Source organism: Ceraceosorus guamensis (genome assembly GCF_003144195.1).
Source record: "Ceraceosorus guamensis strain MCA 4658 unplaced genomic scaffold IE81scaffold_34, whole genome shotgun sequence".
Lineage (NCBI taxonomy): Eukaryota > Fungi > Basidiomycota > Exobasidiomycetes > Ceraceosorales > Ceraceosoraceae > Ceraceosorus > Ceraceosorus guamensis.
The window spans coordinates 90,886-115,544 of NW_020290029.1; the positions used below are offsets into that span (position 1 = coordinate 90,886).

At 55.5% G+C, this 24,659-nt stretch overlaps 10 protein-coding genes across 10 annotated transcripts; 6 read left to right on the forward strand and 4 right to left on the reverse strand.

The window, feature by feature from the left end:
* The first annotated feature begins 63 nt into the window (after window positions 1–63).
* On the forward strand, window positions 64–2,922 carry IE81DRAFT_314200 (ABC1-domain-containing protein). The gene is made up of 4 exons (XM_025512499.1): window positions 64–908; window positions 1,133–1,382; window positions 1,455–1,691; window positions 1,759–2,922. Exons 1-4 carry the CDS (start codon window positions 292–294, stop codon window positions 2,824–2,826), a joined length of 2,172 nt encoding a protein of 723 aa, XP_025369204.1. The 5' UTR covers window positions 64–291; the 3' UTR covers window positions 2,827–2,922.
* On the reverse strand, window positions 2,878–4,525 carry IE81DRAFT_323869 (C4-dicarboxylate transporter/malic acid transport protein). The gene is made up of 4 exons (XM_025514075.1): window positions 4,234–4,525; window positions 3,827–4,149; window positions 3,467–3,740; window positions 2,878–3,394 (listed from the first exon to the last, which is right to left on the reverse strand). Exons 1-4 carry the CDS (start codon window positions 4,235–4,237, stop codon window positions 2,952–2,954), a joined length of 1,044 nt encoding a protein of 347 aa, XP_025369205.1. The 5' UTR covers window positions 4,238–4,525; the 3' UTR covers window positions 2,878–2,951.
* Window positions 4,526–5,092: 567 nt separating this feature from the next.
* On the reverse strand, window positions 5,093–7,486 carry IE81DRAFT_330464 (hypothetical protein; the record flags this gene model as incomplete). Its single annotated transcript, XM_025515190.1, has 3 exons — window positions 5,093–5,404; window positions 5,477–5,564; window positions 5,655–7,486. 3 exons carry the CDS (start codon window positions 7,484–7,486, stop codon window positions 5,093–5,095), a joined length of 2,232 nt encoding a protein of 743 aa, XP_025369206.1.
* Window positions 7,487–8,640: 1,154 nt separating this feature from the next.
* Window positions 8,641–9,462, forward strand: IE81DRAFT_146112 (hypothetical protein). The gene has a single exon (XM_025510399.1). It carries the CDS (start codon window positions 8,834–8,836, stop codon window positions 9,353–9,355), a length of 522 nt encoding a protein of 173 aa, XP_025369207.1. The 5' UTR covers window positions 8,641–8,833; the 3' UTR covers window positions 9,356–9,462.
* Window positions 9,463–10,478: 1,016 nt separating this feature from the next.
* Window positions 10,479–12,593, forward strand: IE81DRAFT_290894 (hypothetical protein; the record flags this gene model as incomplete). The annotated part of the gene is made up of 4 exons (XM_025511871.1): window positions 10,479–10,752; window positions 10,945–11,403; window positions 11,764–11,867; window positions 11,952–12,593. Coding segments are annotated over 4 exons (1,479 nt in total), but the record flags the coding sequence as incomplete, so codon positions are not given.
* Window positions 12,594–14,686: 2,093 nt separating this feature from the next.
* Window positions 14,687–16,755, forward strand: IE81DRAFT_323872 (putative GLN1-glutamate--ammonia ligase). The gene is made up of 8 exons (XM_025514076.1): window positions 14,687–14,795; window positions 14,944–14,979; window positions 15,048–15,086; window positions 15,308–15,330; window positions 15,399–15,465; window positions 15,547–15,840; window positions 15,941–16,440; window positions 16,515–16,755. The coding sequence occupies exons 1-8, from the start codon at window positions 14,762–14,764 to the stop codon at window positions 16,590–16,592; spliced, it is 1,071 nt and encodes a 356-aa protein (XP_025369209.1). The 5' UTR covers window positions 14,687–14,761; the 3' UTR covers window positions 16,593–16,755.
* A 2,215-nt stretch (window positions 16,756–18,970) lies between these two features.
* Window positions 18,971–20,449, forward strand: IE81DRAFT_146201 (hypothetical protein). Its single transcript, XM_025510400.1, has one exon. The coding sequence runs from the start codon at window positions 19,081–19,083 to the stop codon at window positions 20,248–20,250; it is 1,170 nt and encodes a 389-aa protein (XP_025369210.1). The 5' UTR covers window positions 18,971–19,080; the 3' UTR covers window positions 20,251–20,449.
* Window positions 20,450–20,688: 239 nt separating this feature from the next.
* IE81DRAFT_347777 (hypothetical protein) lies at window positions 20,689–21,283 on the reverse strand (the record flags this gene model as incomplete). The annotated part of the gene is made up of 2 exons (XM_025516192.1): window positions 20,689–21,012; window positions 21,242–21,283. The coding sequence occupies 2 exons, from the start codon at window positions 21,281–21,283 to the stop codon at window positions 20,689–20,691; spliced, it is 366 nt and encodes a 121-aa protein (XP_025369211.1).
* Window positions 21,284–21,326: 43 nt separating this feature from the next.
* Window positions 21,327–22,199, reverse strand: IE81DRAFT_146204 (hypothetical protein). Its single transcript, XM_025510401.1, has 2 exons — window positions 21,640–22,199; window positions 21,327–21,567 (listed from the first exon to the last, which is right to left on the reverse strand). Exons 1-2 carry the CDS (start codon window positions 21,967–21,969, stop codon window positions 21,484–21,486), a joined length of 414 nt encoding a protein of 137 aa, XP_025369212.1. The 5' UTR covers window positions 21,970–22,199; the 3' UTR covers window positions 21,327–21,483.
* A 474-nt stretch (window positions 22,200–22,673) lies between these two features.
* On the forward strand, window positions 22,674–24,468 carry IE81DRAFT_290862 (hypothetical protein; the record flags this gene model as incomplete). Its single annotated transcript, XM_025511869.1, has 3 exons — window positions 22,674–23,453; window positions 23,625–24,191; window positions 24,268–24,468. 3 exons carry the CDS (start codon window positions 22,674–22,676, stop codon window positions 24,466–24,468), a joined length of 1,548 nt encoding a protein of 515 aa, XP_025369213.1.
* Between the last annotated feature and the right edge of the window lie 191 nt (window positions 24,469–24,659).

Genomic DNA, 24,659 nt, shown 5'->3' on the forward strand with positions numbered 1-24,659 from the left:
ATTCGCATGCACGCCTGATGTCAGCACCCGCGTCGTGAGTCACCATCGCTTTGAAAGCGCGCATCACAATCTTGCCCAACATCTCTGTGGAGACAACTTTACAGCATCTCACCACACCGCACGTATACCCTGGTGGAGATGGACCTCGCGAGGTATTTGGCTTGACCAACTTCTTTTCCCTCCCCCGGCCATTACGACAGCTCGAAGACTTGGGCGGAGGCAGCCACACGAGGCAGCACCCCGGAGCAGATACTTCGGGACGCCAGTTTCTTGTGTAGAGAACGGTTCACTATGTCACGATGTTTGATCAACAGCGTAGCGGGACATTCCGTCCTTAGTGGAAGTAGAGAGCTCCTCCATTCACCAAACACTTCGGCAAGGCGAGCTGTCAGTGCTCACCTCAATCTCTACGCATGGAGAAGGTCCGCTAAGACTTCCGAACTGCACACGACGGCATTTCGCCTGGCTTCATCGTCGAACGAGACAGCTAGGCGCAGCAATCCGGCTCCTGGTAGCGGTGACACAACATCTGCCGGTCCCTCACGCTCATCTTCAAAAGCGGGACCGAGTGGGGAGGCATTGGATGAGGCCAAAGGTGTCGAGACATCGAGCACGTTAGGCAGCTTGGAGCGAAAGCCAAGTTCAGCGTCGCAAGCAGCTTCAGCCGTGACATCACGGAGTGCCGCAGCCGATGAACAGCATATTCAAGGGGTTTCTGAGAATGTAGGCCGCAATAGCGACCAAAGTCAGCCGAGACAGGCGAAGCGGAGAAGGCTGCCGCTGATACTGGCTTTGCTGGCGGGAGCTGGTGCTGGACTGTATGGTGTGGACGAGTATCTGAATGCTAGGATCTTGCAAAGGAACATCAGGACACTTTGGTGCGGACTTACCATAGCTCTGGACTACAAGTGAGTGGACCTGGGTTGAACATGGACACAGTGGGGAAGTTGGTATCTCAGACGATAATTGGACAGTCAGACTGGCAATACTTTGACATATTGCGGGTTTGCTCGATGCTGAGGCGATCTGCCTCTGGCTCATGCTTTGACGAAGTCCTACGACTGAACGGCTCGAGCACAGCTACTCGATCTCCAACTGTCACTGATCTCACGATGCTTCGTCCCGATCACAGAATCAATTTTGACCCTAAGAACGCAGAGAGCGTCGCAGCCCTACACGAGCGGTGTGCGGACCGCCTTCTAGCAGTCTGCGATGAGAATCAAGGTTTATACACCAAGTTGGGGCAGGCAGTAGCGAGTAATAGCTTCATCCTTCCGAAGCCTTATGCTCAACTTAACAGATTATTGGATGACGCCGAGAGGATGCCTTGGGAGATCGTGAGGAAGGTTCTCGAGGGCGAGCTGGGGGACCGGCTCGAGCAGGTGAGTATCACGCTCGCGCTGCGCGCCACGCCTGTCGCACATGCACTCACACCTCCCTCATTGACCCCATAGGTCTTTGAGAGCATCAACGAGAAGCCGATAGCGGCGGCCTCGATAGCCCAAGTGCACCTGGGCATCCTAAGAGGAAATGGTGACGAAGAATCCCGCAAGGTCGCAGTCAAGGTCCAACGGCCGCAAATCAGGGCACAGGCGTACTGGGACCTGTTGTGTTTCCGCATCCTCTTGCGGTTTTATGAGCAGATTTTCGAGCTCCCCCTGTCGTATTTTGGGCAGTACATTTCTGACCAGGTGCGTAGGCACGGGAGAATTGATCATGCCATCACGAGACTCAAACTTGCGCCGCTTCGCTTCGCAGATTCTGCAAGAAACTTCTTTCGTCCACGAAGCGGAGAACTCGGAGCAGCTGCGCAAGTACATTGCTACGGATCCTCTCAAGCTTGTTCGCGATACCGTATCGGTGCCTAAGGTACACCGCGACTTGTCGGGGGAGCGCGTGCTCGTGATGGAGTACGTGTCTGATGCCGTCAAGATGACGGATCAGAAGGGGATGGAAAAGCTAGGTCTGTCCGTTAGAGATGTAGCAAAGTCGGTTTGTGAAGTTTTTGCGAGTCAAATCTTTCAGTACGGGCTCGTGCAAGCAGACGGACACGCTGGCAACATTCTCGTTAGGAAGAACCCGCAGTATGAGAACGCCAGCATCTTCAAAAGTGCAGCCAAACCTAAGCATCAAGTGATTCTGATTGACCACGGGCTCGTCATCCCTCTGTCCGAGGACTTTAGGAGGCAATACGCCAAGCTGTGGAAAGCCATCTACCAGGTCGACCTGCCGACATTGGAAAAGATCACTCAGTCATGGGGCATGGGAGAGGGGTCGTCGGAGCTTTTTGCGAGTGCTACATTGATGAAGCCCTGGAGCAAGCCCAAGACGGATGCAGAAAAAGCAGAAGCTGCAAAGAAACGCGCACAGGATCCTCGGTCGGATGCGGACATTCAAAAAGAGCGCATGAAGAGCTTCCTCGTCCAAGTGGAGCTGACACCCAAAGAGTTGATCTTTGTTGGTCGGTCTATGCGCATCATTCAAGCCAATTGTCAGGTGCTTGGATCCCCGGTCAATAGGCTCAACATTCTGGCTAGACACGCAGCCTCCGCCCTCGTCTCCCCGAAGAGTCCAAGTCTGAAAGAACGTGTAGACAGTCTACGCTTCAAGACTGCTTTGTTCATCATTGACGGCGCTTTCTTGACCTCTCGTTTGGTTCACTGGTTGTCCCTCTTGTTCAGAAATCCCCTAGGAGCACTGGGTCTACGAGAATTGGCACCGACGGAGAAGCGCAAAGGTTTAGAGGACGACTTGGCACGTGGTATGCAAGAGATGGGAGAGGAGTATGGCTTGGACCTTTCGGACGCATTTGAGATGGAACAGTAGCACTTGCAATAGAGCATCATTTCCTTTCGTCAAACATGCAGCACTGAAGGGGCACGAACGCTTCCAAGACAAATGCAGATGCATTCTCCGCGCCGCGCATAGGCAGTCGTGTCGCGCGGCATACGCTATGTGTCTTTATCCTCGTCCTTGCCTGGCCACATGATTCCACCCCTCCAGATGGCTCTTGCATGCATCAGTAGGACAAAGAGGTAGGCGGTGATCAGTAGGAGAGACATCGCCGTGCTGACCCAAGTTACAGCATTGCTGCCCAGCGCTTTGCCGATGCTGATAGTGGAGACTGTCCAGCCCACGTTTGGAAAGAGCAGACCGTACCAAACGAGGTGAAACTCCATCTTCTTCACCCCGAGCAAGATTGCGCCTACAGTCACCACGAACCACCAGAAAGACAAGGCCCATAAAAATATACCGGTGGCTAGGGCGATCACTTGGAGCGTCTCTGAGGCCGTGGAATGACTGCTGAAATAAGAGGTTGCTGCTGGCATCGCTTGAGACATGTCGATCAGTGCCAGCGCCGTGAATGCCGGCGGCGAGACCGCAATCATGAGTCCTGCGGGAGGCGTTGAAGTGGAAGCAGAGCGAACTAAGATGGAGGCGGTCGGAAATGAGCACCGCTGCTTACCTGGACGTAGATTAGGAGCGGGCAGTCCGATCTTCATCAATCGCGTGATGAAAGGCCCATACATGGCAATGGAAGCCCAAAATCCTAGACCTTGACAAGTCAGTCCCGCTACTAGAATGGCTATGGCTTGGCCGGGAGGCTGACTGGAGGCGATCGAGCCCGCAACTGTACCCGTCAGCATGACTGGGAGCATGGGCAAAAGCCAAGCGGGGATGATGTCGTGATTTGTCATGCGTCGCGCAGTGAAAAGGTCGAGGTAGAGGAGCGAGGCCATCTAAAGAGTGAGGATCAGATAGTCGGGTCGAGATGTTCAGAGAAGGCCATAGACGCACGCTGCACGCGGATGATGGAGAGACTCACAATCAGCACCGTGGCAACATAGAACCAAAAGAGCACTCTGATAGTGACTATCAGCCAGTTGCCCGTGCTGGACGATGCGTAGAGCTGCATGCAGATGACGATGTCCGCAACAGAGAGCCAAACGGCAGGCAAAAACAAGCATTCTCCTGGATTTCTCAAAGATCTCCATAGCAGCTCGGGCTTGCGCACGAAGCGCTGCACGGTGAGGGTGATGAGGGTGACGAGCAGGACGAGGTCAAAAATGAAGACGACCTTGCCAATCGTCTGAAGCCCGCGAAAGGTGTGCGGTTGCTGACCTATCACCACCGCCATGCCTCCCGTCGCTGTGCAAAGGGATCCCAGCATCAGCACGAAGCTAGACCGCCCGCTCTCGCGTCCGTCTCATTGCATATTGCATCTTCACTCACACATGGTAACGAGAAAATTGGCCCATGTCACATGCAACAAGCGCTCCGACCATCCCGGTCGGCTTTCCGAGCCCTTTTCCCCTCCAGGCCCGCCTTCGACATCGGTCGATTCTGACTGCGGCATGGTGATTATACCGTTTGCCCTGACGCGTCCGAGCGGTGCAGCGAACGAGGGCGTGTGGCCCCGCTTGAAAATGGGCAGGTAGATGGTAATTTTGAAGAGAGCCTTTACAAGTGGCTTCGGTCGATCTCGATAGGGAAACACATCGAAAGCAGACCCTGGCCAAATCGACATGCAGCAGCAGACATGCAGGGTGTGACAAACTCTTAATTCGCCTTCAAAGATCCCTCGGCTGCATGTCGGCGGATCTGCAGTGTGCAGGTGCATAACAGATCGAGTCGCTTGTTATATAATTACGGGCAAGCTAGGCACATCGGGCCAAGCAAGCACGCGCATAGGTTTCCCCGCGGGGTCATCATCATGCGTCGCCAATTAGAATCAAAATGCATCACCCCGCTGCTGCCCCTGATTGTCAAGCAGAATGTACACCGAGCCGTCATGATAAAGCTCAGCCCTGGAATCTTGAATCGCATTCGCAAGTTCACTTGCTTGACCAGTCAGAATTGCTCAAGGATCGCGAACGGACGTGTTCATGATTTTTCCAAAACAAGACGAGGATGCCAAAATCGATCCATTCCGTCTAGTCACGAATGGCGCAGGTTGCAAATACAAGAGGCAGGTACGTGCAAATGCGATCCGACAGACGAGCGTGCGCTGCCGAAGGTCCAGGTCAAGCCTAGAACAAGTGGAGGTGCAAGAGAAGGGAAGATGAGGACGCAGAGCGAAAGCCAATGAGGGTCAGTTGGAGATACCAGCAGCGTTACTTTCTCTCCTCTTCTTCTTCTTTTCCGCAGATTTCAGAATGTCTCTAGCCACCTCCAAGTACTGCGTGAATCTCCTCTCCACCTTGTGGGTGATTCGATCCGCGACGCCTTCTGAAGGGCAATCGACAACGTGGTCCGCTACAATGGTGACGCAGCAACGCTTGTTGAATGAAATGATGCCGATACCCAGCGTGTTCTTGCCCGCTTGAGGAGGCGAAGCTGTCCATTGCACCACTTCCGACTCTGCCAGGTGCACCTCACCCGGTGGACCGGGTACATTGGTGAGCTGCAAAGAAGAGCTAGTGGCGCGTCAATAATCTGCGAATCGCCCAAACCACGCTTGGAAATTTGCACTCACCACAGCGGTGAAGGAGCACAGTGTGAATTCAAGACACCAGCGAACTACGGCGGACACCGGTGTCCAAAGTGCGGAGGGGTACAAAATCCTGTGTCAAGCAGGCGCGAAACGCAATCCCACCGAGTCAGTGGAGGAGCAAAGAACAATCACTAATTTCACGTCGATGCGTTCGACTCACGGAGCTTGACCAGTCAACTGAATGGCCCAAAAGCTAAGCGTAGGCAGCCAGCCTCTCTTGAGGGTATTGAGCGCCCTAGAGTTGCCCTTTAAGCGTCTGTGCATTGCCTTAGCCCCAGTCGGCAGACCCTCCTTGGCGCTGCCGCAGGGAAGGTAGGCGATGGAGCCCGTGGACCAGTTGCTCATGCTCGTGTTGGAAATAGGGCGAATGCTGATCGGGATCATCAGCGCGATGCGGGAGGGCAGCAAAGCATTGGCCGAGCGTTGAATCCAAGAAAATAGCCCTGGAGGGTGGTGAGCTGGGTCTTCGTCCATGTCGTCCATTTCATCGATAATCGCATCCGCAATGACGGTGCACAGCACATCATTGAGCGTGATGTGTCCAGATATGTATTTGCCTCTTCGACCGCTGATCTGATCAATGATACCTCCGGGTGTGGGTCCACTGAAGGCTTTCTGGATCGTCTTGATGTCATCCATCTCGAAGGCTTTGCTCGTGGAGAATTCTTTGCCCTTGACACGAGGACCGTGGTATGTCGTAGTGGCGTAGCGCTGTCTCCACGCCGTAAAGAGCCACCAAAACCCAATGACGAGACCCTGCTCGATGCTGCCATAAGCATCAGCTACGAGCGAGACTATCCACATACTCCAAAACAAGGCGAGCATGGCTAATTGCAAGAAAAGAGTATTTTGAAATTTATCCAATGGCTTGAGCGCTTTATGAAGCTTAGAAGGTTTGGCGCGACCTCGGCGAGCAAGTCTCAAGGTGGATGCTCCATCATTGAGCAATCTTTCCAGCTCGGGTCGGAAAGACGTCGCGCTCAAGAGAGACAAGCAGAAGCCCTGCCCATCAGTGAGAGTGTGATGACCGCGTGTGACCATAGCTCCTTTGGCACCTCGCTGCGCATCCACAAAGTTGTCGAAGATGACCGACTCCCATAGTGGCTTGTCGAAATCCCAGTCTTTGGCGATGAATCTGGCCGTGTACTCCTCCAACTCCTTTTTGCTCGCAGGCTCGGGAAGTCGTTGGATGGAAACGTGCCTATTGACGTTCCAGTCTGGGTCGTCTACAAAGTGTGCACCGTGCCACTTTCTTCCTACATTTGCCAATTTCTGCTTGTATTTTGGGAAAAGATCTGACTGAACCTTGAGCGCTTCTTTGATCTTGTCCAGGGTAGGCGGTTCCTTGAAGACAAAGGTGGCTGTACAAACTGGATTAAAGGAGGAAGTGGTGTCGCTCAAGAGCAGCCACATGTTGTCGATGCCGCCAATAGCTTCCCTTCTAAGGATCTCCTCCTCCGCAATGCGATCTTCGATCCAGTACCCACGCTCCAGCGTCAAGCTCGCCGCCGTCCCGATCCAATCCGGTCTGCTGGCCAGATTCTCCAAACGATCTTCCAACGAGTCGACCACACCCTGCACCAGCTTTGCCAGGAACCCAGCAGACAGCGCGCCGACGGGTAAAGCTGAAGACCTTGTCTCTCCCGACTGTATGCCCTTTTCTTGGGTCCGAGCAGCTGCGAAGAAGCCAGATTCGGAACGCGACCTTGGCGATCCGGCTCGGGACAAGGAAGATCGCTTGCGGATCCTCTGCAGCGCTTCGCTCGAATCGTCCTTCTCCAAGCTGCTCAGTCTCGAGGAGCGAGAAGAGACGCTGGGAGTGGTCACGTCCACCGCGCTCGAAGTGGCGCTGCTGCCATTCGGTGCGATGGAGCTGGCACTAAGTCCATTGTGGGAGGCAGCGCTTGTCGAGGACGTCTCGGAGCCTTTCCGAGGAAAGCTTTGACTGGAGACTGCCTCTTCTCCACTCGAAATTTCTTGTGCTCCTGCCATGATCTCGACAGTGAGCAATGTTCCTTCTGACCGCGCGCGCGTGTGCGTTGCTGGGAGACTGCTTGACAGAGGCGAATCGGACAGCGATGTTGATGGCCCCTTGGATGGAAGGAGGGTATCGATCACAAGCAAGGCTGGACGTGGATCAGCAATGGATGGCTACTGGATGATCGACGTGGGAACTCAGTGACTTCCGACTTCCGTCCTACTGCAGCACGGTCCCGGGAAAAAAGCAGCTGGCTTGGCTTGTTTGTGGGGCAGAATCGATCCGTCGAGTTGGTTCGGCGCTCGCGAGAGCAGTCACGAGTTGTGAGTGGAGCGTGCACGTGCTGCTGTAGCGAAGATTGTGCCAAGGGATTTTGATCGATTGAAATCAAGAATCAAACAGGGAGTCAGTCAGCTACAGTCACGCTACCACTGCTGTTGTGAGTGACAGACAGTCTGAGTCGCAATCAGTGGTCGATGCGAGGACGCGATCGCACGGCGCTCTTGCTTGCGTATGTGCTGAGCGATGTCGCTGGTTGCATGCCATGCAGCCGCACATTCCGCCAGAAGAGCGTGCGAATTGAATTGAATGCTGCAGCTCATAGCTGAACCGTGGACTCTGACTCTGCAACGTTGTGAGGCTGCATATTGACGTCACTCTGCGTTGGGATGTGCTCCACGGTCGCTCACGAGACAGCAATATTGAATCTGAATCCGTCCGCGAACGGCGTTTTTCCCCTTCGATCGTCTCCGCTCTTCGAGCATACTTGTGTTACATCTCGCCCAGGACGTGCGTTGCAGCTGTGCTGCAGTGAACGTGCTGATGAGGAGGCAGGCTGGGCTATACACAGCATATACATGTATCATGCCAGACGGCGCTTTAGGATGCCTAATGTGTGACTGATGCAACTTGGACTGTAGCTTGCAACTCCGCCAACAATCACGATTTCCTCTACTTTGACTACTATACTCAGTAAATCTTACATCGTGAATGCCTTTCTGTCATGAGGGGGCATGCTGATTGGCATTCTGATGGATATGCTCGTGCACGGACATCCGCGCTGCCAACAGCACGCTTCGAATCAGAATCAGAAGTCGTGAGTACCGGCGAATTCGAGCGGCTTTCGCTGCCACTGCTCTTCACTCACACTACTCTGACTGTGATGGACTGCCATCGTTCAGATTGTAGGCTTTGGGTATCCATTGCTGCTGCAGCTATCAACTTCATCGACTACTGTGACTCACCAATTGCACCTTAGGCACGAGTTGCGCCTGCTCACTCTTTCCAAGCATGCGTGATGTCTCGATGGCCGGAAGGGTCCGAGGCGCAGCACTCGTGATGCCGACCTCCTCGCGAGACGGATGCAAGGTGGATATGTGGTTGTGGATGTGGATGGTACTGCTTGCATGCGCCGCTGCACAGACTTCACCCTCACATTCGACTTTTACCTCGAAATCAGTGACTCGCAACTATTTCTTGTCCTTCAGCAGCATCACCATCATCACCATCATTCTCCCCGACTCGCATCGCTCGCTCGCCTCGGTCAGAGACGAAAACCTGGATTTTGCTTCCAATTGACCATTCACGATTCGATCGTGATTCGGACTCACGATTCGCGATCCCCGATTCAAAACTTTAATTTCCATCCGCGTGTTCTCTCTGCTGCTGCATGCCGCGACGACCGACCACTGCATGGCCGGCGTGGCGCTCCCGGGCGCGACACGCTTCGACGGAGAAATCGCGCCGTCAGGCTTGAACGCGCATACACACCGGCGGCTGTCCGCATTCACTATTCTGATTGCACATGTTGGAGCTTGACTTTCAAAGCTTCCACCATCAAATCGCACCCACGCAGCCGCCTCGAGGTGGCGCAAAAGCAATAGGCTGAGGATCGTGTGGCCGCGCTTTCTTCTCCCTTGCCTACCATCCATCCCGTTCTCCTGCTCTCCCACCCTTGTGGCTTCTTGGTGTCCGCCACGTTGCTTTGCGTCTACAGGGTTTTGCGCAGAAGGCGACAAGTACGGCTCTGATCTTCACCAAATGCCGAAAAAGTGCTGGTGAAAAGCATTACCACCTCACCGCCGATCCGCGCATCGTCATGCCCGCGAAACACAACAACCCGATTCGCATCCGGCGACACAGATTGCCATTTCAGCGAATCGAACCTGCCCAGGATGATGGGCCCACAGCAGCACGGAGCGAGGTGCCCAATACAGTCAGTAGCGGTAGTTCCGGCATCCTGGTGAACGATCCGGCTGCTGCTGGCTCGGGTCGGCGATCCCCACTTGCGGGCGACTTAGAGAGACAGCAGGTCCGTCTCTCATTACCGCCGCGAGTTTCCAGTAGAGCAAAGAGACCACGTATTGTGCAGAGACCCAGCGTGGTCGAGAGTCTGGCCAGTCAAGAGCGTTCAGCTGCCTCGACCGGTCGTCGAGGTGACGACCAGCAGATGCAACAAGAAGAGGAAGATGATGATGCTGCTCGATCAAGCGAGGCGGGAAATTCTCAGTCCATGCCTCGTGCACCTGCACCTTCTCAACTAGCCGCCGCTGAAAGTCGACTGCCACAAGTGACGGAAGAGCCAACTTCGCCACATGGCTCCTCTCCACACTCCACGCACAACCAAGGTGGACTCGCTCGCATCCCCTCAGCCCAGCTTGCCTCTGGTCGCAGTGATAGCAGCACCTACTTCAAATCGGGCAGCGGCGCGAGGAGAGCCTCGGCCGACGCTGGCGGCTCAAAGCCTGCGTCACAGCGCTTGCTGGGCTTTTCTGGACTGCGCAATGCCCAGTCTAACCCTGTAAATGCGATTAGAGCACCAGAAGAAGGCGTCGTCAACTTCACGTCGCCCTGGGGCAATCAGCAAGCTTCGTACGAGCGCGAGGCCGAGGAGGAGGATTATGATCATCACGACGAGGATATTGCTAACTATGTGAGTTGCGACGCGTGGTCATGTCAAGTGTTTTGGTATGTGCGCTGAGCTGTAGCGACCACCTCCGCTCGTAGCTCGATGTCGTCGATCCAGAAGTGAGCACGCTGGGCTATCTGAGCAACATCCAGAATTCGATTTTCGTACCGCACATTCCTTCCCTCTATTCTCGACGATCCACACACGACTTGCCAGATCCGCGAGCTGGCTATCGTCGTGGCTCTCGCGCAGGTCTTGCGGTCGAAGCGCAGAGCACCGATTCACGGACAAGGGCAGGATCACTGAGATCGCGCCTCTCTGGCGATTCGCGGCGAGGTTCGTTGGCCGCTTCGCAGACGGGACTTTCGGGCGGTGCCCAACCTTTTGCTACTTCGTCAGAGGGTGTCAGAAGGCCGAGTCTGGTGTCTCGTTTCTCAGGCGGAGGACTCATGAGTCGGATGGGAAGCAAAGTCAGTTTCCGAACGCCCATCTCGAAAGAGGCACAAGCGCGCAAAGAAGCCGAAGATGAAGCGGAAGCTCAGGGTCATATTCGAGGATGGGCAGCCATGGACGAGGAGGAAAGGAGCGCTCTGGACGAGCATGTGCGAGATCTTTTGACCAGGCGTGCAAAGTTTCGGAGAGGCTTGAGAGGCTTTTGGGCTTTTGTCAAGACTCCCATCGGCTTCATTATGACGCTATACGGCTTCCTCGTCACGTTCTGGGGATGCGCTATCGTGCTGTTCATCCTCGGATGGATCAATGTTGGTTCAAGAAGACGCTACTGGATCGAAATTTGCGACCAGATCCTTTGCGCCTTGTTCGCGGCGGTAGGACTCGGCTTTGCGCCCTTTAGAGCCGTCGATACGTATCGCATGATTCACATCGCGCACTATCACCATCTTACTTGGAGGAGACGTCGAGAAATGTTCTTGCCACAACTGGTCGATCCCAACGATCTCCCTAGACCCGCACAGGACGGTCGCAACCTGGCCATCATCCCGGAGGATTTGCCCTCTCCAAGAAGTTCACGGGAAGATCTGGCCAATAAGGTCGCCGAAGCTAATGTTCAACGAAGAGAAAAGCGTGGCTGGATCGCGAGACTCTTCAGTACGCGTGCGCGGCGACAGACGGATGATGCGGACCGTCAAGCCCAGGCTACCGAACCCAAAGGTGTGGTTGTAGCGACTGTTCCGCCCGCACTTTTGGATCCAAACACTCTGCCGGGTGCTGAGGCGCAAAGAGGAAGCCCGACTCGTAAAGGCAGCTCGACAGCGGCTGCTACGCCTCGCAACGACTTCAAAGGGGATTTGGAGGCGAACCTCAAGAGGCCTACCGTCAAGCGCAATCAGAGCTTGCAGAGCGAGTTGGTCAAGGATGTGCAAGATGTGGTGGTGCTCACCCCCGAGGAGCAGAAGATCTTGGAACATCACCAGCGCGCTTTCCACGCGAGCCATACTTTCTATCGTTTCCACGAGACATCTACCCACGTGAGTCTATCAGTGCTCTATGGGTCTTGTGGTGCCAATTGGCAGCTCGCTGATGACTCACGACCCGCATCGCTTCCTTGATAGCGAGCATTCCCGCTTGACTTGATGATCGTCATCGTCTGCTTGCTGGACTGCCATTCGATGCTGCAAGCTGCTTTGGGAGGGATCACTTGGGGCATCAAGTATACACACAGACCCACAGTCTTGACGGCGACGATCATCAGTTGCAGTCTCTCGTGCAATGCAGTTGCCGGCATCATCATCTGGCTTGGTGGACGTCGGACGAAGAAGAAGGAGGAGGTGGAGCGCAGGCTGCGCATCGCACTAGAGAAGGAAGCCTACTCCGTGATGACGTCCAAAGGAGCTGCCGGTGCAGAAGAAGCTGCCAAAGATATAGCTGCAGCCCACTCTTCATCTGGCGATGCTCGTCTTGCTGCACCAGCAAAGAAGCACAAGCACGAGCACGATCTGGAGGAAAAGTTAGATAGCTTCGAGATGAAGGCTACGGGTTCCAGCCAATCTGCTTTACTCGACCACGATCACCAGGGGCCTCCAGTATCTCCGACGGGGAACAAACAGCTCCCTTCCACCTCCCCCTCCTCTCGTGATCAAGCAAACGACTCAACTCAAAGCACTCGACTGAAGCAGACACCCGAACCAGCAGCCGGTGAGGTCAATCAACCCTTGATCGAGGCCGCAGTATCTTTACCACAGGCATTCCTGTGACATGCAGCGCTGAACAGCTGCCCTTTCAATTTGATGCCCCCTTCCTCCTACCTTGTCTCATTTTTTGGCATGCACTCGCTCTCCCTGTACAACACGCTCTTGCACCATCTTGTTCGTCGCAAACACGCTCTTGCCCCATCTTCGTCCCAAACGCCTGGGATTGGCAAGTATCCTCACACACCTTGCAAACACATCCAAACATCATGCACACTGGGAGGATTGATTGGCACGCAGGCCCGACACTGTGCGATTGTCGAGCAGTCACTGAGTGGGCCTGATGTCATCCTTCGACGTTCGATGGACGCTGGGACGTCTTGCGCCACTCGAGCGCTCATCGGACCGTCGAGATTGATGGTGCGAGAGCACGAACGCAAGTCTCGAATGGACGGACAGGCGTCCACACAAAATCCAAATCTGTATCAGAATCGAGATTCAAGATTGCATGGGCCATGCACCACGTGATTTGGAGTTCACGATTGTCGGGCCGTGTCGATCGCCACGTGGTCCTATCCTCGGACGATTTTTCAGACTCATCAGCCGTGATAGGTTTGGTAGCCTGCCTGGCCTGTCCACCCACACGGCATCCACCTTGCGATGCTCTTCGTGCGGAAAGGCTCATCAGCTGTTGCAGAATCTGCATCGCGACCTTGACTTGTTCGGAGTCAAGTCTGAGTGCAAGCGTGCGAAGCCGACTCGGCTCCAAATGCAGTCCAGCTTAGGCTTCGTCTCGTTATCTCTAATCAAAAGATCGAGCCTTTCGCGGCAGCCGAAATCGTGGATGCGTGCACGCGGTCTGCGATCGGAGTTTCAGCTGAGTGTGGTCACGAGTCCATCAAAGGAGTTGCGCGCATAGGTTTAGCGGCTTGTGAGTGAGTGAGTGAGTGTGCGAGTGAGTGCTCGGCCGCACGGCTCAGATTCTTCAGCTATGCTATAGGGCGGATGGATGATGGCGAGTCACAAATTAGGGTGAAAGAGCTCTTCGTATCGCACGGCGACACAGTTTTGCCCAGCGTCAAATGGACGCGGCCAGACCGGGTGGACTGCAAAGAGAAGCGGAGCAGAGCGGGACAGATGGATGAGGATGAGCGCTTGGTGCGGTTAGTTGCCGTCAAGCGCAATCGTGAAAAAGTGCAAGAGGTTTTTCTGGTTCATGCGCGAGCTGCAGATGGCTGTCGGAGCGACAGCGGACGTCCGCACAAATGGTTTTGAAAGCGGCGTCGTTGATTGGCCTACACAAAAGCAGAGGAAAAGCGTGAGGAGGCAGAGAAAGTTGCGCTAGGTTTGTTCGGAGCGGCGACGGTCACACTGGATAAAAAAGCGCCCCCTTTCTGTCACGCTCACTGCGACTGCTTGTCAACTAAGATAGACAGAGCTAAGCCTGATGGCCAGGATGAACACACGAATCGTCAATGTTGGGGCCGATTCAAACGCCCAGCATCGATGAGAGTCCCAATCGTGAATTGAGACTCGTGACTGCTGCTGATGGGGTGTGGTGGAGCTTGAATCCTCGGCGCGGCCACGGTGTGTCGCCAGCCACAGCATGCACGGCCAGCAGGCAGGTCGAGTCGTCAAGGCCGCGGACGCGATTCACGATTCGTGCGGTCTGGTGCGTGGCCCGGGTGCCGATCGGAGAGGGGCAGCAAGCGGAGCGAGCAAGGCGGCACTAGGTCCCTATATGCTTCCAGACCAGCGAGCGGCTATCGTACGGCACACTGGCGACTGCCTAGCTGTGCTGCATGCACGTATGCAGGCGGTGGACCAGACTCAACATCGTCGCGTGTTGATGCGCGCGCGCGCACACACATCGCTTCGATTGCTGGCCGGTCGTCCGAGCTGCGCTCCTGGCGAGGCACTTGGCCCGCAGCCCAGCATCAAGATGCACAGGTTCATGACGCATTTCACGCAGACAAGCAAATCAAAGCTCGCTCAGTTGTGAGTGTCGCGCCATGCACGAGCAGCGCAAGACTCGGGGTGTGCCCCCTTGGCAAAGTTTGCCGGGGCTCCGTCTTTGAGGATCGCCTATCTCTCGGAAGCAGGCGAAGCATTGAACATGTCAGAGATAAAACATCTGGCCACCTTGTTCCTGCTTCTCCACCACAACATTACATTTCTGACCACTCAATCCTGCCTCTATACTTGACACATCAACCCCCCATACTTTGTCCAACATGGCTAGCGCTAACCCTTTCCAAAAGAACGCCAGTGAGTATTTGCTCTGCGCCAGAAGCGACATCATGCGCTCCTCCTCCTCAGCAGTCACCTGGCAAGCTTCGATCTGCAGCACCGAGCGCTGCGCCGCATCACTAGGCAGACGCTGCATGCTGACTGATTCTGATTCCCCGATTTGCAGACTTGTTGGCCCCGTACATGCAGCTGGACCAACGTGGTGAGTAGCGTACCTAGAGGTTCGAGCTCGAGCTGTCCGCTGATGAGCGTCCTTATTACTTCGCCCAGGCAAGGTCCAAGCTGAGTACATCTGGATCGATGGAATTGGTGAGCATCTGAAATTCCTCGCGCTCCTCTGTGGGCTCGTGTGATGCGCTGCATAAGCTTCGGCAGGGGACGCTAGATAAGATAGGGTCGCCGAAGCCCACACTCTGAACAAGAGCTTGAAGGGTGCACCGACAAGGCTGGCTTGTGGGCGTGTCGCCTGATTTGAATCACTTCAGATGTTTGAATCGATGAGCTGATTCTGCAAATCTCAACTTTTACAGGCGAGATCCGCTCCAAGACCACAGTGAGATCACACGCGCAAACTAGCAGCCGCAAAGAGGATCTGACGCATTCTTGTCTTGTGCTGCGCAGACGCTCGACTCTAAGGTGAAGTCTCTTCAAGAGCTAAAGGAGTGGAACTTTGACGGATCCTCCACCGGTGAGCACGAGGTGCAGCAGACGCAAGTGGCCCCGGGACTGGCCACGCTGATGATAGAGAATTTACCCCTTCACCATACAGAGCAAGCCCCTGGTGGCAACTCTGATGTGTACCTGCGCCCCGCTGCGTACTACCCCGACCCTTTCCGCGGAGGCGACAACATCATTGTTCTTGCTGAGTGCTGGAACAACGATGGCACCCCCAACAAGACCAACCACCGCCATGCTGCCGCCAAGGCGATGGAGCAGGCCAAGGCTCACAAGCCATGGTTTGGCATGGAGCAGGAGTACTCTCTGTTCGATGTCGATGGCAAGCCCTACGGCTGGCCCAAGGGTGGTTTCCCTGGGCCCCAAGGACCTTACTACTGCGGTGTTGGTGCGTAGACTCGAGGCGTCAAATTGCAGTAGCAGGCCAAGGCCCACCCAAAATAGAGTCGCTGACGTGCGACGCATGCCTTGGCTCTTTCCTCACTCAGGTGCTGGGAAGGTCTACGCACGTGACCTGATCGAGGCCCACTACCGCGCTTGCCTTTACGCCAACATCAACATCTCTGGTATCAACGCTGAGGTGTCACCCTCTCAATGGGAGTTCCAAGTCGGACCCAGCGAGGGAATCAACATGGGCGACGAACTCACTGTCGCTCGTTACATCCTGGCTCGCGTTGCCGAAGAGTGGGGGGTGAAGGTCTCTTTCCACCCCAAGGCCGTTCCCGGAGATTGGAACGGAGCTGGATGCCACACCAACTTCTCCACTGAGGAGATGCGCAAGGAAGGCGGTATCAAGGCTATTGAAGCTGCCATCGAGAAGCTGGGCAAGCGCCACAAGGAGCACATTGCAGTGTACGGCGCGGACAACGACTTGCGTCTGACCGGAAAGCACGAGACAGGACACATCGGAGAGTTCTCCTATGGCGTTGCCAACCGCGGAGCTTCCATCCGTATTCCTCGTCACGTCGCTGCTCAAGGCAAGGGCTACGTGAGTTTGTTCATCTTGAGGCTCAGCAGTCTGCCAAAGCGTGGTTGCTCACGGGTTCTCTTTACGCTTCTCAGCTCGAGGACCGTCGCCCTGCAAGCTCTGTCGACCCTTACCAGGTCACCGGTATCATCGTCGAGACTACTTTGCTTTAAGCGATTCTGTTTTACTGCGTCGATGCACGCGCTGCGGAAGAATGTTTCCTGCAAGAGGCACGCTGAGATCTCGAATTTTGCAGCGCGAGGGATGGGCTGTCAAAAGAGGCTGGTTGTTGCGAGACTGCCGAACTTAGCGATTGAATGTAATGAGCTCATCGAATTCAGGTCGCGATTTCTCGCGACGGCTTCCCTCGCTAACGGGGCTGGCGAGCATCTGAAGGGTAAAGTACACAAAGATCCTTTTGCAAAACCGAGCTGTTCTTCTTTTGTGCTGCACGTCACCTGACGAAGCTGGCCGTTCTGGACCCCTATGAAACTTCGAACATCGTGAGCTGTTTTTGGCTCCGGCCATTCCTTAACCACCTTCAATTTGCTGTCGAGGGGCCTCCCTTGGAGCCTTCGTTCGAGAAATATCCGTACGCTAGAAAATGCCGGCGCGCTTTACAAGGATGCGTCCGAGCAAGCTCGAGTCCTTTCACCGCGAAGCTAGTCCAAGAGAGGTTGGAGCAAACAGCTCGAATTGAACACCAGGCGTGCAGGAACTTTTGGCGTGTGACAGCCCCCCAATCCGGCTGCAACGAGCGGCCTGAGCGAGCCCCTTATGACTGACACGTTAGCCGATTCTCCGTGCTTACAATCAAAGCGCTTGAGCCCTGCGCCATCGTTCGCCCGTCCACTTGCACTCTCTTTATGGCAACCTGCCGCATTAGCGAGACGGGGCGCTGTACGCGCTTTAGGTGCCGACCTCGACACCTTCTCACGCTCACGCTCGGACCGCTCTTTGCGTGCAAGTGTCCGAGAGTGATCAGAGCGATGTGCTGATAGACGCTCGCGGAAGTGCGGACTTACCCGAGGAGCAGTACAGACGGCTGACTTTTTCGAGCTTTGGTCAGGGTCATGTTCAGAAGACCAGCGTCTGAGTGTAGCCTCTACCGATTGCTGAATTCGTGACTGCCGCTTGCGAACTAAAGACGAATCAAGCCATTCTCGCGGATTTGAGTCTCCATCAACGCCGGTCTCGGCTCAACGTTTTCGAAAGCGCTCGCTCGCACTTGCGACCTCTGCGTGCTCGATTGACCATTACATTTTTACGTTTGTGTGTTGTGTGTACTCACGACCCACAAGTCATCGATCTGTGTAAGTGATGAGGAGCAACAAGCCTGTAGCTCAGCTCTGTCTGCACGAACCTCGTTGCAAGAAGGCTCAAGTCCGTCGGGTATCGATGCATGCAGATGCTGCTACCAAGAGCACCCATAACAGCCTGCACGGCAGGAGCTTTCAGCCTTCGACCTTCACATTCTATCTACAGTGATCATCGATTGCCGCGCCTTGGGCTCGCGCGCCCGTCCTAGCTGCATGTTGAGCATGGAGCACCATGAGCAGCAGCATGCGATCGAAGGCTGTGTGATCGAGTCAGATGCCAGCGCCAGCATGCAGCCGAAGACACGCGCGCAGACAAATGACCTGGAAGGACACCGCGCCGATGTTCGCGTCCATTTACGCGCTCGATCGAAGACGCGTCGTGCAGCATCCAGCACGATTCGATCTCGATCGGAACTTGATCAGGCCGACGCGCGCCTGCACGCTTTTTGGCGCAATTATTTCCTCCTCGCGCTGTAGCGCCTTGATCGAGAGCCGTTGTCAAGCTCGATCTGTCCGGCGAAACAGTGCATGCAGGTTCGAGGACCCTGCGGCGCATGAATGCTTGGAATCAGCAGCAGGGACACCAGCCCGTTGACAGCCTCTTGCAGCCGTGCGATGGCTGTGTCCAAACGCGACAAACAAGGCGGCCAGATGCGCAAAGCATGGCAGCGTGGGGTCGACTTGGTTGGCGACCTTGCCGTTCGATAGTCGTGAGTAGAGTAGTCGTCAGACCATGCACTCTTCGACAACTTGCTGATGAGAGGCCAATAAGCACAGGCGAAGCGACCGTCCCCTGACCATCGCCCCACCAACTCCTATCTGCTCGCTAGCGTCGACACCACCAGACTCGCGACTCGCCTCACCCATGCACCACCTGTCTGGCACAGTGACTGGACTTGGCCCCATCAAGCGATCGATCGCATCGCCAAGACGAATACACAGCTCCACAACGTACATGCCAACTGTCCGTCGTTCAGTATCGAGATATTGCGCCTCATCCGTCTATCATCGGCCTCGTCAGCTCGACCTTGCTGCGCCTTCTGCCTGCGCCCGACGATCAGCCGGAAGGCTAGTTTGGCGCTACAACGGAGCCCGAACAGAAAGCGCCAAGAGGCACGTCTGACTAGAGGAATACTTATTTGAGCTAGGACCCTGCCTCCTACGCCCCGCCCCCACACAGCGCCACTCAACAGACAGAGGTCTACGCATCTGGTACCACGATTCTTTCATTCGAAACCTTCTCTCCTTACATCAAGACTCCTGGAACATTTCTTGACCCACGACCGTCGTACGACTCTGCTGGCATCCTCCACCGTCCTGAACTTCTCGCACCACAGACAACATGGTCAGTCTGCCGAGCAGCAAGAGGCTGCGTCTAGATTCGTCTGCCTACGCCCGAAGTTCATCCTCTGACTTGGAGGCAGATCCGCCTCACGGCTCAGCAGTCACTTCATGCTCGCCATCAGAAGGCTCGGAAGCACACACTCCGCCCATACAAGCAGCGAATCACCCCTTCGCATCCACTGGGGGAATTCCTCAAGCTCCAAGGGCGCCTTCGCGCAAGGGGCGTCGCTTGATCAACGAGTGCCGAGAAATCAGCCCTCTTGCCTCTGGCTTCAGCCTCAAAGATGTCCAAATGTCAGAGTCTGTCACGGCTTCGCTGTCTCTGTGCGCTTCAGCAAACAAACGGACACGCGCAATGCTGCGAAGAGGCTTGGATGAGGAAGAAGATGCGCCTCATGTGAATAATAGGCAATTGCGCACGGCTCAGAGGTTGTCGAGCAGGCTTGCTGCTCTTAATGACCCTGCCATCTCTGGTCCACCCTCAACGGGTAGTCATCCAGCCCTGGGCCTCAAGGTATCGCCTATGCCTCTGGACGAGGGTTTTGCTCTGCAACCCTCTTTCAACGAAACCCTCGCGCGTCGCTCCCCTTCGCATCAACCAGAAAAGGACAACAACGAGGACGCTGCCATGTCGGTCGACGAAGAGCCCAGCAGTCTCGCAACGTCATCTCGCGCTCCACCAACAAGTACATCATCAGGCATCCCGATGGGTCGTTCCATATCCGCCAATGGACCCCCGAGGCTTGCAGGCTCGCCTGTCCACGGTCAGATCACACAAATGTATGATGGCCTTCCTCTGCTGCGCATCGCAGCCTCGAGAACACCGCTCAGGACGAGGGCGCAACTGCGTGCCGCCGCGGCAACAGCATCCGCATCCGCATCAGCATCAGCGTCCACCTCGTCTTGTCAACGTCCTTCAGAGCAAGGCCTGATAAGAGAAGCATCCATCGCTAGCCAACCCCTTCCCGTCAGATGCCAATCTCCCGACCCGTTCACTTGCAGGCCGAGGAGCGCTTCTTCCAGCTCGTCCTGTAGCAGTCCTAGACCGCAACATCGGCGTCAGCGTAGTCGAAACAGCCCCGCCAGCGCCAGATGCACCCCCTTTGGTGATTACTTTGGCGACTGGAGCGGGAACAGCAACAGTGCTGGTGGAGGCCCCATCTGCTGAGCATGTGCGAAACCTGGCAGCGCGAGCTCTTCTTTTTCTGTTTAGCAGGAATTCGGCCCTGCTCATGCAATTTTGCATTGCGTTGATCTGGATCATAGAGCTTACCCCTTCATTCTCCTGCTCGTTCTGCTGTACTTGTCCTCGATACGATCTCTGTACTGACTTTGTAGTTGCACACGCACATTTGCGCACAACATTGTTTGATGCGTGGCGATGCGTGTACGGCTGTGCTCGGATGGATGCCATTTCTTTGTACATGGATGTGTTTCAAGTGTATACCATACCAGGAAGAAAGGAGGCCGGTGTCGATGTGAATTGAGCCTTAGACACCTTGTTGGTGCTAGGCGCGAAGCTATGATGAGGGTGCTTTGGGATGACGAAAGCTCAATTGTGCTACGCGCTACCACCAACAACGCCTCAGGCCCCTCGGATAAATTCTCAGGACAGCTTGCTCTTGACCTGCTGACCGGCCTGCTTGATCTCCTCCCCAACCTCTTTCACAGCTCCAGCCGCCTTCTGCTCAACATTTTTCAATTCCGACTGAGCCGCATCGCTCTCCTGCTTCAAGATCTGAGCCGCTCGATCCTTGGAGCCGGAAATCTTGCTCACTGTAGGTTGACCCGAGGCGCTCACTGCCGCTTTGCGCGTGTCCTTGGAGAGCAAAAAGAAACCGCCAATGCCTACGGCTAGCGTGGCGATGGAGAGACCTAGCATGCGCGTAGTGCCGGTGGAACGAGAACCTCCTTGCTCCGGCGGTGGGTGCTACAAAGGGGAGGAGAGGGTGGAGCATTTGATCAGCCTCCACGCGCGTCAGCTTGCAGCGCGTAGTGTCGCTCGCTCCCCCTCGTTTTCGTAGGCGCGCCTGCCTCCCACAATCGCCCGTGGCCCTGGATAGAACCGCCTGCCTCCTTGCTTCTTTGTGCCTCTTGGCCTCTGCGGGGATAGGGACAACAGAGCGCGTCCGCCCATTCATCTAGACCTGATCACTCACCGCACCGCCAACCGGACCCTGAGCATAGGTTCGCACAGCCATGCGCGTGCTGCTGAAGCTGGCGAAAGCGGATGAGCGGCCCGGAGCAGCGCTCGCGGTAGCTGCAGAAGCTCTGAACAAGGACATGGCTGCGACGTTGATGCTGATGATATTACCTCTTTTGAAAGGAAGCCTCTCTGCGCTTGTGGTCGCTTCGTGTATCTGACCAAGAGAGAAAAAAAGGTGTTGCTGAATTCGGACGATCAGTACGCGGATGAGTTGTGGATGTGGAAGGAGTGGTGCGACCACAGAGTGTGGGCGAATTTATATGTGGGCCAAGCAGGTGTCTGTCGTAAATAGTCGATTGAGCACGCAAGGTCAGCATTCTCCTTGATCCACGAGTACTCGTGACTACCTACCCAACACGCCGAATCGGGGAGGGCCAAGCGGTACCAAAGCGGAGGTTTAGCAGGCACACTGGCGGGTGGTCCACTCGTGGCTTGAACTCGCCCACGACAAGGCAGGTAAGCTTGCATGCGCACTGACCGAATTCGACCACACCGTGACTCGTGACTCATCAGACTCATCAACCTGCAGCGCCCTGATTGTTCTCTGGCCTGCTTGAGATCTTGCTCCCTCCACCAGCAGGCTAGGCTGGACATCCACTTTGAGACGGAGACGGAGCAACCGTTACCCTCTCTTGCTCTGCTCTGCGCTGCTGCGCTCACGCCTGCGTTTACCCCTCGCATGAGACCATGAGACCACACTACATGCCATCCACGACGTCATCCAAGACCTCACCACACGTCTAGCTGCGGCTTGAGCAGGCCCTCCGAAGCATCTGGGAGCTTCAGCAGCTACGTAAACCATCCCCTCGCCATCACGAGCTTGGGTACGATGCCCAGAGTCACGAGTCACGAGTCCGAGTGAGATCGCAGCAGGCCTTTGGACCCTTAGTCAGCTGCGCATATTCAAGCAACACGCAGAGGTCATGGGACTGTACACTCGTGATCGACTTGACGTCGACCGCATGCATGCAGCATGCGCCTCTCGATCGCTGACAAAGTCGAAAAACTGGACCCCGCGACCGTGTGGAGATGTCACGTGCTGCGTTTGCTGGAAATACACGAGGCACGTGCTCCAAGTGATTTCGTCCCGCTCGGCCAAGTCAAGAGGTTTGGTCCGGCTTCTTTTACCACCAATTAAGCATCACGAATGCGAATCATTCGCGTCACTTGATCATTCACGCTCTATACGATGCGTTTCGGGACTTCTCAACACCATCAGCAATCACCAATGCTTTCTTGTTAGGACCGATCTCGATCTCTCTCGACGAGGAATCAACTGCGCACTTGCGGCGACGAGCGCAGGGACGCCCGGCAAAGGCAGCCTCAGTATGCTGAATCACCTCGCTCAATCGGGAGCCGGGAGGTCCATCTCGGCAATCCCCCTCATGTCATGTGCCTTGCGAACAATACCACGCTTACGAGCCAGGGCTGGCCCCACAGGCGAACTTTGCAAGTGCGCACGCCCGAGCGACTATGCCAAATCAATCGGAAGCTCCGTTTCCAGTGATCCCTGGAGGAGAAGTTTCGCTAGCAACACTTCCCTCCTTCGGCCCAGGTTGGGATCATCCTACAACTCGCGCTCGATTGTCTATGGAGCGTCCATTCCATCCGCTGCATCGACACGAGGCTTTGGATGGAGCAGCTGGGGTAGCACTGCACAAGTCCAGGAGACAGATTCCGGGGCCAACCCTGCTGGTGAAGCTTCGAACCTTCGGGCATCTTCAGCGCCTTCGGACGGCGAAACGCTCACCGCAGCTCCAGCATTCGACTCCTCAAGCAACGTCTTGGGCGAGGGGTCGCTACAAACTGCCGCTGCAGATGCTACCTCCTCCATCTCATCTCAAACAGTCTTTGGCACTTTGGGCGAATTGCTGGATCGCAGCTTACAGCCCGTTGTGGACTTGCTGTGCAACCTGCCCTCCATCCTGCACCTCGAATGGATCTCTCACCCGTACGCAATATCCATTCTGATCTTCACTTTTGCCCTTAGAACGACTTTCACGCTGCCCATGACGCTCTGGGCTAGATCCAGACAGCAAAGATTGGTGGACAAGGTCTTGCCGGAATGGAACACTCTGAAGGAGCGCTTGCCGGATACTGTGAGGCGGGAGTGTAGAGCTCGCGGAGACAGCTTCGAACAATTTCAGAAAGAATTCAGAAGACGTGTGAGTGGGAGCTGCATGGTTTGTCGGGAATTGGGAACTTGCTGCGAGCCGAGCTGAAGAGGGTGAAGCTGCTGCGAAGAGAGAGACTCTGGAGCGAGCTGATGGGCGTCTCTGGCGCTGTGGAGCTTACCCACATTGATTCCTGCACTTTGGATCGCGCCATTTTCCTAGTCAAAGAGCGAGCTCAAGACCTTGCTCACAGTGCACCGATGCGCGCCGATGCCCTCCATTCTCGCACCCGTGGCAGTCTCGCTGCCACTCTTCGTGCTGCTCTCCTACAGTCTCCGATTAGCGCTGCAAACGCCAGCAGGTCTTGCAGGTATAGGCTCGGAAGTGCTGCCTTGGTGGAAACCTTCGCCAGACCTTGAAGCCTCTTTCAAAGCTTCGGCAGAAATTCTGAAAGCCAGAGGATTGGAAGGAGAAGCGCTGCAAGAAATCACCCAAAGCTACGGTCCCAAACTGACAGAGATTGATAGGACGTCGTTTGGCCCTATCTCTCTATGCTTCATGACCCTGGCGAATGTGGAGTGGATGCAGTGGCTGAGAAGAAAGACTGGCGGGTGGGGAGTAAGCGCGAACGAGGCCAGCAATGCTGTGGCACAGACTGGACGAAAGGCTGGGAAACCCGGAGACGCTCCAGCGGTTCAGGAGGAAGAGTCTCTGCGAATGAAGATCGTAGGCAATGCTCTCAGACTTCTAGCAATCTGCTTCGTCATCATCTCGAGCCAGGTGCCCAGTGTGAGTCTCCCGAGGGTCGGAACCAATTTCTCACGCGGTGCTGATCGTCTTTTGTATGACTCGCCTGTTCATGCAGGCCCTGTTGATATACTGGCTCTCATCAGCCTTCTTCACCCTTTGTCAGACCGGAACGCTGGCTGCAATCGATCGTAGACGGGCTCGCAACTTGACTCCGGCACCTTCTCCCCCTCCTATGCCTACTCAGCCAATGTCACCTCGCTTTAGTGGCACCGCAGAACAGTATGGCAGGGCTGGCACAGCGCGAAGACGACAGTAACTCGGCGTTTCGTGGTACAGATCCGATTCCGCAACACCATTGTAATGTAATGCCCAATCGTACCGTGCGCACCCCACCGCGCCACCCCTTTGTGTGTGTGAGCAATCTGCATTCGTGACCACGACCCAAGGCCTGATCCACACCATCGCCGTTCGTGCCACGCGCGCCTACAGCAAGACAAAAAGCGATGA